At 53.3% G+C, this 13293-nt stretch overlaps 2 protein-coding genes across 3 annotated transcripts in view; both read left to right on the plus strand.

Moving 5' to 3' along the window:
* Positions 1–5633, plus strand: part of SLC25A53 (solute carrier family 25 member 53) — a 13547-nt gene extending 7914 nt beyond the window's left edge. The window contains exons 1-2 of one of the 2 annotated variants that reach the window (XM_019521193.1): positions 1–68; positions 4197–5633. In XM_019521193.1, coding sequence (XP_019376738.1) covers positions 4220–5128 — 909 coding nt within the window. In that variant the 5' untranslated portion in view covers positions 1–68; positions 4197–4219 and the 3' untranslated portion in view covers positions 5129–5633. The remainder of the gene's footprint in view (positions 69–4196) is intronic. The other variant, XM_019521192.1, reaches the window with a different exon arrangement.
* Positions 5634–11827: 6194 nt separating this feature from the next.
* Positions 11828–13293, plus strand: part of TMSB15B (thymosin beta 15B) — an 8459-nt gene continuing 6993 nt past the window's right edge. The window contains exons 1-2 of the mRNA XM_019521194.1: positions 11828–11916; positions 12408–12512. Coding sequence (XP_019376739.1) covers positions 12413–12512 — 100 coding nt within the window. The 5' untranslated portion in view covers positions 11828–11916; positions 12408–12412. The remainder of the gene's footprint in view (positions 11917–12407; positions 12513–13293) is intronic.

Consider the following 13293-nt stretch of genomic DNA (forward strand, 5'->3'; position numbering starts at 1 on the left):
AGGAAAGTTCACATCACGCCAAACTCTGACCTGAGGTACCTTCCATTGACTGCAGAGTGGCAGCAGGGGTGAGTTTGGCCCTTGATGCTAAATCCTGTTATTACCCATGTATCATTCTGACCCTGATTTAGAGTCATTGCAGCAGCCACTGCTTATGAGGAGTTCGTCTTGTTTTTTAAAACCACTTATAACTGAGCACTCCCTTCTGTCTCATCCTCCCCCACCTCGTCATGCTCAGCTTTGCTCTTGTGCTGGAGGGGGGTGGGCTGCTTTCCCTGCTGTGCCCTCAATCCTACCCCTGGGGGCTTGGGCAGATGAAGAGGTGTGAAGGCATCCATGCACTTCCCCACCAGCAGGGGAGAAGAGATAGGAAACTGGATGACAGCTGAGAGCCATGGAGCTCAGGATGTGGGAAAGTAGAGCTGGCTGGGGCATGATGATGGTACCCAAGGCAGTAGCTGATATGAGGGGACCCCCAAGCAAAGCAGGCTTGTCTGCCTGCTGGCCTCATTTGCATTTATATGTGAGGGACTGGTCAAACCCCTTGTGTTGGTAACCTGTTTGTAGCCCTCCCCACCTGCCAACTACATAGTGGGGCAGGCAGCCACTGATGTCACCTGGGACAGCACTGGCCTTTCCAGTGGGCTGAAGCCAGCAGTGTGGCACTGATGTTGTTGTGAGCTGATCCACACTAATTATGTAAAAGGGACCCTGGGGGAGACTGCCTTCATCCACCCTGCCTGCAGTACCCAGGCAGGCTCCTGGCCATATGCACAGAAGTGACTATATGTAGTAACTTCCTCCCTGGGGGAAGCTCCCTCAGGACCTGCCTCTCCCCAGCCAGGTTGCTTACACTGCTGTAGAGGAGGTATAATCCCACCTAGATCAGAAATGGGAGTGTTGGACCCTAGCTTTGTCCCAAGGCACAAACAAGGTAAAGGGAAAATGGGCTGTGTATGTAGTGAGGGATATACCTGAGCCTTTAACCTGCTGCTCTTGCAGGTTAGCACTGCTGGAGCCAGCTGGAGAAAGGCTCAGCATCAGAGCCCTGGTCTACATGACAGCGTAGGCAGCACAGCTCATGGTGGGGAGGGACTGTGAAAAGGTCAGACCACCTCACTAGCAAAGCCCCTGGTATGGATACAGCCATGCCCACAGGACATGGCTTCTATTAACAGCTTGTATTGCCTGCAGAGGTGGGGTAGCTATTCTGACAGAAATATCTGAAGTCCCAGGGTGATAGGTCTAGGACAGAGAATTTTTTGCAAATTGTAGCACCATACATGGTGTTTAGCATGATTGAGTTCTGCTTGCTCAATCAATATGGTTTTTGGAACGATTGAGTTCTGCTCAATCGATATGATTTGGAACTGATTTGGCTAGTTTGACCTGGAACTTACTCTATCCATCCATCTATCCATTCATCTTAGCAAGAAGTAGAATATAGCTTTTTCCAGGCCTTGTGGTTTTTCTGCAGGTTTTGATGAGATTAGGGCAGATACACTAATCTACCCTGAACCTGCCCTGAATCTGCCCTAAACCTGCACTGAAATGATGATCCCTGGTTCACTTAGTGACCCAAGGCCAAGCACCTCTGTGGGTTTACCAGCACAACTCCACAGACCCTAATCTGTTGTGATTAATTCTGCCAAAGCTGAATTTAGCTTTACACTTTAATAATGAAACTGAAAGGTAAGTTTGACCCTTGGAAACCTGCTAAAGAGACAGGAGGCAAGAAAGGGAGGGCCCATGTCTCCCTGGAAGTGGAGCCTAGAGTCAGGAGATATGAGAGGAGCCAGTTGCACCTATAGACCCCAGCTTGTAGTTTCATAGGGCTGGAAGAGAAGCCGAAGGATCATCAGGTCCCCTGCATGAGCAGGAAAGACATCTGGGGTCAGGTGACCCCAGCCAGGTGACTGTCCAGTCTTCTTTTGAAAACCTCTAAGGTAAGTGATTGCACCACCTCTGGGGGGAACTTGTTCCATAGTTTGGACACCCTAGTTGTGAAGAAGATTTTCCTAATGTTCAGCCTGAAACTATCTTCCAGGATTTTGTGGCCATTGTTTCTAGTTTTTCCCCAGGGCGCCCTAGTGAACAGTTGTTCACCGAGCCCCTGATGTACGCCTCTGATATAGAGGTAAGCCACAATCAGGTCCCCTCTCAGCCTTCTTTTCTTTAGACTGAAGAGTCCGAGATCCTTCAGCATCTCCTCGTATGGCTTGCCATGCAAGTCTCTGATCATATGGGTAGCCCTTCTCTGGACCCTCTCAAGCTTTAGCACATCCTTGTTGAAGTATGGCACCCAAAACTGGACGCCGTACTCTAGATGCGGCTGCACCAATGTTGAGTAAAGCGGGAGAATCACTTTGTTTTTACTGGAGATGCATCAATTGATGCATGCCAGAGTTTTATTGGCCCTAGCAGCTACTTTCACATTGCTGGCTCTTATTCATGCTGGGATCTGTTCAGATGGTGAAGGTCAGGTTTTCAAGTGCTCTGCACTGCCCTTTGGGGCTGGCTTTTCTGAGATCTCACAACTCAAGAGCTCCCACTTTGACACACAGGCAGATTTTCTAGCTTCACGGTGCAGCAGCCCAAGCTATTTGGAAAACGTAGTCACTTGTTCTGTGTCCAAATAGAAACACTGGCACTGAACTACCTGAGTCCCCCTTCTGCTGTGCACACTGGTTGTGTCCTGTTCCTCTGGTTTAGCAATATTAGAGGTAACAAGGCAACCTTTGGCAGCTCCAGTTAAGTGAAAAATCATCTTTCAACCTATCCCCACCTCTGCTCCCATAGCCATCCAGACTGACCCTGCTCCCTCCTGACTATCCGAGTGACTGGTCATACATCAGTGTTGATCAAATGCCTGAATCAATGGGCTTGGTCTAAGGGGAAAGGACTCGTCCCCTTATGCAGTGCTCCCTGAATGCTGCTTGGGAAAGGCTACACACCCAGATCTCATGTCTGAACCCTACACAGAGCCCCCATAATTTGGTCTGTTGTCATGGATCCATCCATAGCCCTTGGGCAGTTTTCCCCGCATGTTCTCCACAAACTAGTGAACAGTAATATCCAAAGGGAGGAGTTATAGGCCTGATATGAAGCTTACTGAAGTCAAAGGAGAGGCCCCCACTGACTTCCATGAGCTTTGGTTAAGACCCATGCTGACTGGATGCACTCCAGTGAAAGATGCATCCAGGCTACAATCTCCCTGAGGCAGGAATCAAGTCCTGGAGTATACCTGCAGAGTAATCAACTCAGGGGAGACTCTGGGATAGGTGGGGCCATTTAATGCTACTTTTCAGACAGCTAATCACAGCAGTTCTGTGGGACAGTCCATGTAACCCTCTGACTACCAATCAAAGGTGTTGCACACATGTGGGTACAGTGGGGTCAGGCAGATCAGGACATACAAGAAATCCATGTGGCTACCCAGGATCCAATCCAGGAGGTCATGGTGAGCCAACTCAGGGGCTTGTCTTTTTCTGGGGTGCATTAACAGTCAGTCCTTCCACTGCTCTAACACCAGCACAGGCTGCTTAAACCAATACAAGAGGCTTTCTTCAGAACTCATTGCTGCACTGGATCTCCTTGTCTAGATGGAAAGGATTGTACACAGCCAAGTAGTGTGGGTTCATGGGCAGCAGTAAAATAGGTGTACAAAAAGCAAGGTTTATCAGGGTACCTGAGTTCTCCATAGAAAGGACCATGAGGCCACCTCTGGGGATGCTTCACTTGGATCGTTTGTGGGTGATGGGCTTAGAGCGCATGGTTCAGCCCTGCTGGGAAAACCCATACAAAACTTGCCTTTTTCTAGCTTTGCCCCTAATATGGAATACAATCAAATTGTCTCTGGAACTGGTAAATAAATAAATAAATAAATAAATAATCTGGGTCGCTCTTGTTGGAGAGCAGGGACAAAATAGGGCACCCAGTGAGACAGCTGGGATAAAATAGGCTGGACAGTGGAGAAAAGACCATCAGCCCTCCTCTAGAGCAATAGTGAGATTCTTCCAGCACAGCCTGAGGTGTGGATCCTGTCAGAAGGGCTGTCCCTTCATGCGAGCTAGTGTTCTAGTTTAGCATAAACTGATCAGCCACAGTGACACCTATGCAGCTGGGAAATGACCTCAGGTCCCTCAGCCTATCACCTCATTACAAATTATTTTAGGTTTCTTTCTACCTCATCCTAGTGGCTAAAAGAGGAGGTCCCAGAATGGAAGAGACAGCTGGGATTCAGTGTGGAGACTCCAAGAATGGAAAGGAGGTAGAGAAAGGATGGAGCTTCTGGAGTTACCACCATGGGGCCCTCTCCAGCTTCCTGTCCATCCTGGCAACATTCCCCATCCACAAGACTATCTTCCGCCAGCAGATCCATGCTTTCTCCATCCACAAAGCAGTATGCCAGCTGCACCATGAGGGCCTCTGCTGCCTCTACCGGGGCATTTTACCACCACTCATGTCCAAGACACTGCAGGGAACCCTGATGTTTGGCACCTACGACAGCTTCCTCAGTCTCCTCTCCAGCAACACATCCGAGTCCTACATGCTTCCACAGCGGTGGGCAGCAGGCTTCTTCTCTGGCTCAATGGAGGCCTTGGTCCTGAATCCCTTTGAACGGGTCCAAAACATCCTGCAGGATGGACGGAAAAACAGCAGGTTCCCAAATACCCGCAGCATTCTGCAGGAATTCAACTCCTATGGCCTGAAGGAAAGGCTTGTTATAGGCTACTACCGGGGCCTTGGCCCCGTTCTGCTGCGGAACAGCCTGGGTAGCGCCCTGTACTTCTCCTTCAAGGACCCCCTCCGTGACAGCCTGTCCAACAAAGGCCTGCCAAGCTGGCTGCCTGCCCTGGTGTCTGGCAGCATCAACGGGACCTTGACCAGCCTCATGTTGTACCCTCTGACTGTTCTCATTGCCAACATGCAGTCGCAGGTTGGGGGGCACGAGGTCCTCAGCCTGTGGAAGTCTATGCAGTCTGTCTGGCAGTCACGTGGGAGGAACCTAACCCTTCTGTACCGGGGTGGGTCCCTGCTTGTCCTGCGGGCATGTCCAACATGGGGCATCACCACTGCCATCCATGACTTCCTGACAGAAAATGCTGGGCATGACAGGAGAGGCTAGTCATAAGCCTAGCATTTCTCAGATCCTGTACAGGCACTGAGAGCCTGGTGCCTCAACCTGGCTGACATCAGCCTGTTTGCAAAGAAGCCCTGAAATTTGCAGTCAATAAAACCTTTTAACTTACAAACTTAACTTTCAACTGATGAGGGAAAGGTCACACTGTCAGTACCACCAAGGAGAAGCCCAGGGAAAACTACTGCTCTAACCAGTCTGAAGGTGGCTTGTTCAGCAATAGCCCAGCCATGAGTGTTTTACGGGCTATGGTCAAATTGAGCAAACCACTCAAGCTGCTTACAGCCCAGCTTCAGCAGATTCTCCCTGAGCTGGCTGGGGTCTAGCAGTCAGAATATAGGACAGAGGCAAGTGACTGCTGGTTTGTCCCCAGCTGTGCTACTGAATCAGTGTAACCTAAAACTAAGCATCCAACCTCTCCATGCCTTGGTTTCCTATTTGTAAAACATGGGGGTAATGGTTTTTCCCAAATAAACTGCTTTGAGACCTGTGAGTGCAAAGTGCAGAAATCTTAATTATTGTGAGACCTGAATCTGGATTGGCCAGATGTCCTAATCCTTCGAGCCATATGCTATAACTGTCACACACCTGAGAGCCACACATATGATAGATCTGGGTGAGGACAGTGTATGCAAGATAAGTTGCTGCCATGGGAGGACAGGATGCAAGTTTGGCAATTGCTGTTGTGGGGGTAGATGCACATGGCTCACAACCCTCATTTAAACTGCCTGGGAGCCTTTTGTGGCTGGCAAGCTGTGGTGTGACCACCCTCAGCCATCAGTTAAACGAGGGGTGGGCAAAATATGGCCCGCGGGCCAGATCCAGCCCACAAGGCTATTCTGCCCAGCCTGTGGGGCCCCTAAAAAATTTGGAAAATTTATATTTATCTGCCCTTCCTGTGATTTTTGACAAGAACCAAGTGCAGCCCAGCAGGCTCCCACAACAGCAGGGCCTGCCTGGTCCCGCTCCCCGAGCTGGAAGCCCCAGGAGGGGCTTGGAACCACATGGCTGCGCCGCGCTGGAACCGCAGGTAAGGGGGAAGGGCAGGGGAGGACCCCGGGCAGGGAAGGAGCTTGGGGAAAAGTGGCCAGGGAAAAAGTAGCCCTCGCCCGCCCTGTGGCCAGCGCTCTGCACTGCAGCTACTCGCAGCCCATGTACCTGCTCTAGACAGTCCCATGCACAGGGCAGGCAAGGGGCTGCTCCCCTCTTCCCCCCCACCCAGCGCTCAGCACCACCATGTAACCCAGCCCCACTGCCAACCTGGGCCCCACGCTGGCTCTGGGCTTGCCTGTCAGGGCTGCGCATGGTGACAGCAGCTGTGGCCCCTCCGCTTGCCGCACCGGGCAGTGTTTGCCACTGCCACCTCTGGGCTGCCCAGCACACCGGCTCCGGGTGGGCAGCAGCAGCCAACATTGCCCAGGGGGACAACAGCTGCTGCTGCCGATGGGTGAGTCCAGAGCTGGCATGGAGCCCAAGCTGGCAGCAGGGCTGGGTTACAAGCTGGTGCTGAGCACAAGGAAAAGCAGCCCCTCCCTCTGTGGCCAACACCCCACGCTGTAGCCACTTGCAGCCCGTGTGGGGCTGCCTGTGCCTGCTCCAGACAGCCGTGCGTGGGCTGCGAGTGCCTGCAGCAAGAAGTGCTGGCCATGGGCGAGGGGCCACTTTTCCCCACACTCAGCACCAGCTTCTTCCCTGCCGGCAAGCAGGGTGTCAGGGCTGTGCACTGCCCCCTACCTGTACCATGGGGCTGGTGGGCACCGGGAGTGAGCAGGTGCAGGAGCCAGTGGAAGCACCAGTGTCAATGCTGGCAGGGCCCAGAGCAGGGTGGCAGGAGTGCAGGGTCCCAGCCAGCAGGACCTCTGTGGAGCCAGGCCAGCTCCCCCCTCTCCCTGCTAGTGCAGTCCAGCCTGGCTCCACAGACCCCTCCCAGCCTGTGCTCCACTTTGGGCCCCACTGGTGCTGGCCTTGGGACATTGGTTCCAACGTGGTGACCAGTAGGCAGGGCACCTGTCAAGGGGCAGGGTTACCCATGTGGCCCTCAAAAGCCTGCCAAAACTGGGTAAGTGGCCCTCCACCCAAAAAAGTTGCCCACCCCTGAGTTGTGGCCTGTAGGCCAGCTTACCTCTCTTAAGGTGTCTCCATTACTTGTTAAGTGTCCACCTGAGCCAAGTGTTAAGAGCCCAAACCTGCCCTGGGATTTTGTGTGCAAGGCCTCCAGTTAGCCTTGTTGCTGAAGGACGGAGAAGAGCTATCCCTTTAGCCAAGAGGGTATAGGCTAAGGTTGCAGAGCTCAGCAACACAGTTCAGCAGCCAGAGGAGCTGTGGGAAGTAGCCTGCTTTGAGGTAAGTGGTGAGGCAGGTGGAGGTGTCTCAGGCTGACCTCCCTAAGAAGCAGTGGCTTAGACTCCTTCAGTGAAATCTGGCCCCATTGAAGTCAAGGAGAGTTTTAAGGCCTGGACTTCACACCTAGCTTTACTCCACTTAACACTCCTCCTCCAATGGTCCTAGTGGCCGTAGCATCCTCTTCCCCAAATATTTGTTAGAGATTTTCCCTCTGAGCATCTTGCCTTCTAGTGCCCCTTCTGCATAAATTAGGGGTTTGCCATGCTCCTCACTTGCACAGTGATAGTGTGTTTTAATGAACAAAATCTCTCAGGAAAGTGCTGGCAGGAATGCAGTCCTGGAAAACTAAATCCCTCCCTGCTACCAGACAGGATGGTGAAGCATCTGTCACAACACCCAATACACTCCCACGGATGCAAAAATACTGTTATTTTTGCACAGCAATCTGTATTTCCCAAGCATCCCACACTGAAAAGGAGAACTCACCAAAAAAAGAAACCAGAGTCAAAGCAGATTCTCCAAGTAGAAGCCTCCAGAGCCAGTGTCAGTGTTTCTCTTCACAAACTAAAGGGCTGGGTTTGGTCTATATTCACCAGGTCCCTGTTAAGTGCCTTCAGATCAAGTGAGCAGCAGAGAAAAAAAGCAAGCCAGTAAACCATGGAGTTTATGATAATTCTACTTAACTCCTCCTTCTTTTAAGTCAAAACTGCAGTGACATCAGGATATGTTGATACCAGGTCCTTGGCATGTTCTAGGACAGAGGTGGGCAATTATTTTAGGTGGAGGGCTGCTTACTGAGTTTTGGCAAGCCATTGAGGGCTGCATGACAGGCAGCCAGGGGCAGATAAATATTAATTTTCTAAATTTTTTAGGGACCCCACGGGCCGGATAGGATGGCCTGATGGGCTGCGTCTGGCCCACGGGCCACATTTTGCCCACCCCTGTTCTAGGAGGCGATTTCTGTGCTTGAGAGCAACCATGGGTAGGGTGACCATACGTCCTGATTTGGCTGGGACAGTCCCATTTTTCATAGGCCATCCTGGCATCCCAGCCAGTTGAAAATTCAGACAAAAGTCCTAGAATCACAGGGGTGCCAGGCACAGTCCAGCAGAGATGCCAGGCAGGTGAGCAGGCAGGCACTGCTGCTGCCACCTGCATGTGCCCAGCCCAGCTCCTGAGCAGCATCTGGAAGCAAGGGACAGGTTGGGCTGAGCACTGCTCTTCCTGCCTGGGGAAAGGATAGAGCAGGCCGGGACAGGGTGGGTGGAAAGCACTGCTGTGAACAGGCAGCTTACATGTGTGTGCGCATGTGCATATGCATGTGTGTGTGGCACTCTCCGATCACGGTGCCCAGGGCGGACACACACATAGCCCACCACTAAGGCTGGCATTGTGCAGCAGACAAGTTCACCCACCAAATACTTTTCTCAGTGCGGAGAGAGTGTCCTGCCAGTTAGAAAAAACACTGAGATGTTAGCACGCAAGAAAAGCTGTAGGTACTCAGTAACTCTGATAATTAGACCTGTGATCATTTTTAGACTTATTTTTAGACCACTCTTCGCTCCCAAGCCATTGCTCCTGTTTGGCAACATAATTTTCCAAGAGCTGTTCTAGCCCTGTAAGTGTTGCAGTGAAACATGAGCTCAGTAGGGCCGGTGATGTTTTCAGCTGCCCACAGTTGGCAAAATTAAGGAGGCAACAGTTTCATTCTCAGCAGCCTGTGGGGTGACTGTACCTGGAATATATCCTGCAATTCTGGGCCCCAGAGTGTAAACAGTACCTCAATATAATAATAGGTAAAGAAGGACAATAATTACAGTACACAGATTGAAGGCTGAGAGAGGAGGAACACTGAGAGTCTAGAAAACAAAATTATCCAGAGACCATAGGCGACTGGTGTCACCTTAGTCAGGAGGGGCATGTGCCCCCTCAGCAACCAGTCAGCGTCGACCTGGCGTCGACCTGGGGGGGTCCCCCTGCAGCCAACCTTGCCAAACAGGTGGGGGGAATCCCCCTGTGGCTGATCCCGCCAACCGGGGCGGTCCCCCTGCAGCAAAACTCACCAACTGTGAAGCAGCCACAGCACTACATCTGGTATTCCCACTCCCCAACCAGTGCTCACAGGGAGGGGCACTGGCTCTCCTGCCTGCCCATTGCCTAAGCGGGGGGCACCAGTGCTCTCGGGGTGCATGGATGTGAAGCTGGCAGCAGCGTGGAGTCCCAGGGCCTAGAGAGGTCACCCCAATTTGCCAAGGGACAGCCTTGGCTAGAGACATAGTACTGTCTATAAATACCTTCCTGGTAACTAAATGATGAGTGGATTATTATGTATGTTTTCAGAGCTGGATGAGTGCTGTAGGTTGGAAATAAAGAAAAAGGTGAGGCCTGCTGTTCAGGCTGGTTAGATTACAGGGGCCTCAGAACTACAGAGTGATAAAAAGCAGCTACATCCACTCCTAGCTCAGGAGCTGTCTCCAAAATATTACTGCCGTCCTACTGTGTGCTGAAAGCAGCAGCATTGCCAGTCGATCAAAAACAGTCAAATGTCTGCCCCAGCATAGCAGCCTGTCAGGGTAGTGTAGTTAACTTGTGCCAGTTTATCTCCAAAGTCATACACAGAAATGATATGCCTAATACTGCCTCTGGCTCTGTCTGATTTTATCCAGGCATCCATTTATGGGAGGGTTTACTTGGGAGTGGTCTTCAGTGTGGGTCCAAAGCAAGGCTTGAACTCCGGGAGAGGTGGAAGAACTTTAGGTCAGCATGCTACCACTGCAGCCTTGGACTTGGTAGTTACTTACAGCCCCTCTAAAATGAAGGATTTCTTTTGCAGTTCCCCTTCCAGACAGGAACCACATTCTTTATGCCACGGGATGACTTCAGCCTGTTTTCTTTGTCTCGTTGCACAAGGGATTCAGCCACTAGATGGTACTCTGAGAACGAATATAAGAAAAGTCTTTGTCATCTTTCTGGGAGACATACCCCTTACTTAGCTCCTTTTGGCTTTCACTCTCCGCACTTCTGCCTTGCAAAACCCCAGCAACATCCCCCTCTCCATTGCCAGGCTTGTCTGCATCCTGCCAAAACACAGCCCCTTTCTTCCAGCTAGCAAACAGGCTGGTGAGGCCACATGCCTCCGAGGGTTAGCAGCCAGGAGACAGAGATGGTTGCAGTTGTGCTGTGACCCTGGGACAGCCTCACAGGGGAAGACCACTCAAAATAGATTTGTCCAGCCACAGTGGTGCCCCAGCACAGCTCCTCACATGTGAGGGCTTCAAGCTGCAGGCAGGCTGGTGCAGTTTGACAGGAGCCATGTCTGAGCTGAGGCTATAGCAGTGGTGTTGTACAGGACAGTGCTGCCAGGGCAAAGGCCATTCCAAAGCCCTAGTCCAGTGGCTCTCAACTGTTTCAGACTCGAGGCCCCCTGGGTAAATGACAACTTTGAGCTTCCACTGGTCTTTTGACTACAGACAGACAACAAAGCAATTCTGTTGCAAAGAGCTCAGGCAGCCCACAGCAGGGCTGGCTGATTTTGACACTCTGGGTTCCTGTTGCACACCTCTGGGTTCATCTGGTAAATTGTGTTGGCGCGTCCAGCAGTGCCAGTGTGGCACCCTGCTCCGCAGCACCTTGACAGGATCTCAGGGCTTCCAGGTGCTGCGGGGCCAGCTTGAGACGCACTGCCCTGGGCCCTTCCATGAGCTCCTTCCCCAGGGCTGGATTTTTCTCCTTCGTCTGCTGGACACGGAGGGGAGGAGGCCCCTGGATCCTTTGTGAGCATCCGTGTCTGTTAGTGCATGTCCCTGTCCATCTGTCTGTCCATTAGTCTGTGGCTTTGTGTCTCTGGGCGCCCGGGGGCGTCTACGCTGACTGGGCCACTTTGGTCTGCCTGGCTGTGTGTCTGTCCCGGTCTGGGTCCGTGCCTGTCTGCCTGTGCTCCAGCCGTGTGATTGTCTGGCTTGCTGTGTGTCTGCCCATGTGTCTGTATGTGCGTCTACACGCCCGTGTCTATCTTTTCAGCTGCGTCCGCCTGTCTGTGACGCGCTGGCACGGGAGGCGCTGCTGTGCAGCCCGCGCCTGACAGCAGCCCCCGCGCCGACACAGACAGACAGACCGACAAGCAGCCACCCGCTCTGCCCGCGCTGCGGCCCCACCCCTGCCAAAGAGTGGGGGGATGGGGCTCCCGCCGGCGGGGCGGGCGGCGCGGGGCGCGCTGGGCGTGGTAGTTCCTGGGCCGGCTCCTGCCGCTGGGGGCGGCGCGAGGGCGAACTACGCGTCCCGGCATGCATCGGGGCCGGCTGAGGGGCCGGCAGCCAATGGGCGCGCGCGGAACGGGCGACCGCGCTATATAAGCCGCCGCCCCACAAGCCGACGCTCAGATCTACCTGCGCTGGGTATCGTTGGTGTTAGTCGTCGTGCAGCTCTGGTCGCAGGTGGGGCAGGGGCTGGGCGTGGTCCACATTGCAGTGCGGTGCAGCCCGGGGGCTCCACGGGTCTGGGACAGCCCCGCCCGCTTTTTGGGGGAGAGGGGAGCAGCGCCTTAGTCCACGACGGCTCCTCCCTGGCGGACCCGCTGTGCCGCCTCCGTAGCTGGGCGCGGGGTGCCGCCCCTGGGTGCCGGAGCGCGGCCGGGGGCTGCAACCAGCTCAGCAGCGGGAGGTCCTAGATCCGCCCCGCCCCGGGGCCGGACTGCATGTGCCCTCCCGCCTGGCCCCAGCCCGCGCTCGCCCGCTCCTGGGTCCTGCCTGCCCACTGGCTGCCCTTGCCCCCCTCCGCGGCCCGGGACGGTGGTGCCACGCCCTGCGCCATCCAACGAAGTGGCCGTCGGCGGGTCCCCGGGCATTCCTTGGGCAGCACGTGCTGCCATGCCAGAGCTTCCTGCCAGCCCGCAAGGGCTCCTAATGCCTCTCCCTCTCCTCCCCAGCAAAGATGTGTGACAAGCCCGACCTCTCTGAAGTAGAGAAATTTGACAAGAAGAAGCTGAAAAAGACCAACACGGAGGAGAAAAATACGCTTCCCTCCAAGGAGAGTAAGTATAGACCTCACCGGGCAGCATCCCGTTGCCCAGAGCACCTTCTGTGTCGTCCGCAGGGCTAGGAGATCACACATCTAGTTTCCGCTCCCCTTGCTAGCTTATTACCAGAGCCTCAGCTTGAGACCTGAGCCCAGTATAGTCCATACTATGCAACTGACAAATGCCTGTGTTCCTTGCAAAAAGAGCTGAATTGAAGCAGAGCTTTCTGCCTTTATTCATGTCCTCTGCCTACCTAGGCGCTCTCAACGGACCGTAGAAAGTCTAGGTCAAAGGAAAGCCTTTTCTATCCTGAATGGTCAATCGTGATTTCCCAGTGGAGTTTTACTTAACCCTGAAATTTCCGATCTCCACACTGTGGGAGTCTTGGTGGGAGCAGATGCGTTTCGTGCTCTGATCTCATCACTGAGGAATCTGGCAGACGGGCCTCTTGGTTTTAGTTCTTACTCCAGTAAAAAATAGTGTGTTTTCTGACTGCTGATAGGTTCTTGTTTCCAGCTGTTACTGGAGCCTGTGTTCAGATCCTTTCTGCTGGGGCTTGGGTCTAAGACCATCCACACTCCTATCACTTAGGAGTACAGTGCAACTTCATAAATCCAGCATCCTTGGGACCTAGCACCAGCCAGAAATCTGAAAATTCCAGATTTTTGAAACGAGGAAAATGCATAGTCTTAGGACAGGAGTTTTGCTGGAGATGGAGGAAGGGATAGCAGCACACAGAGCAGTGTGGTGGATGGTGGTGGCAACTGCCATGTGCAAGTCCCCCCCCCCCCCCCCC

Source organism: Gavialis gangeticus, unplaced genomic scaffold (assembly GCF_001723915.1).
Source record: "Gavialis gangeticus isolate Ggan-Ray unplaced genomic scaffold, GavGan_comp1, whole genome shotgun sequence".
Lineage (NCBI taxonomy): Eukaryota > Metazoa > Chordata > Crocodylia > Gavialidae > Gavialis > Gavialis gangeticus.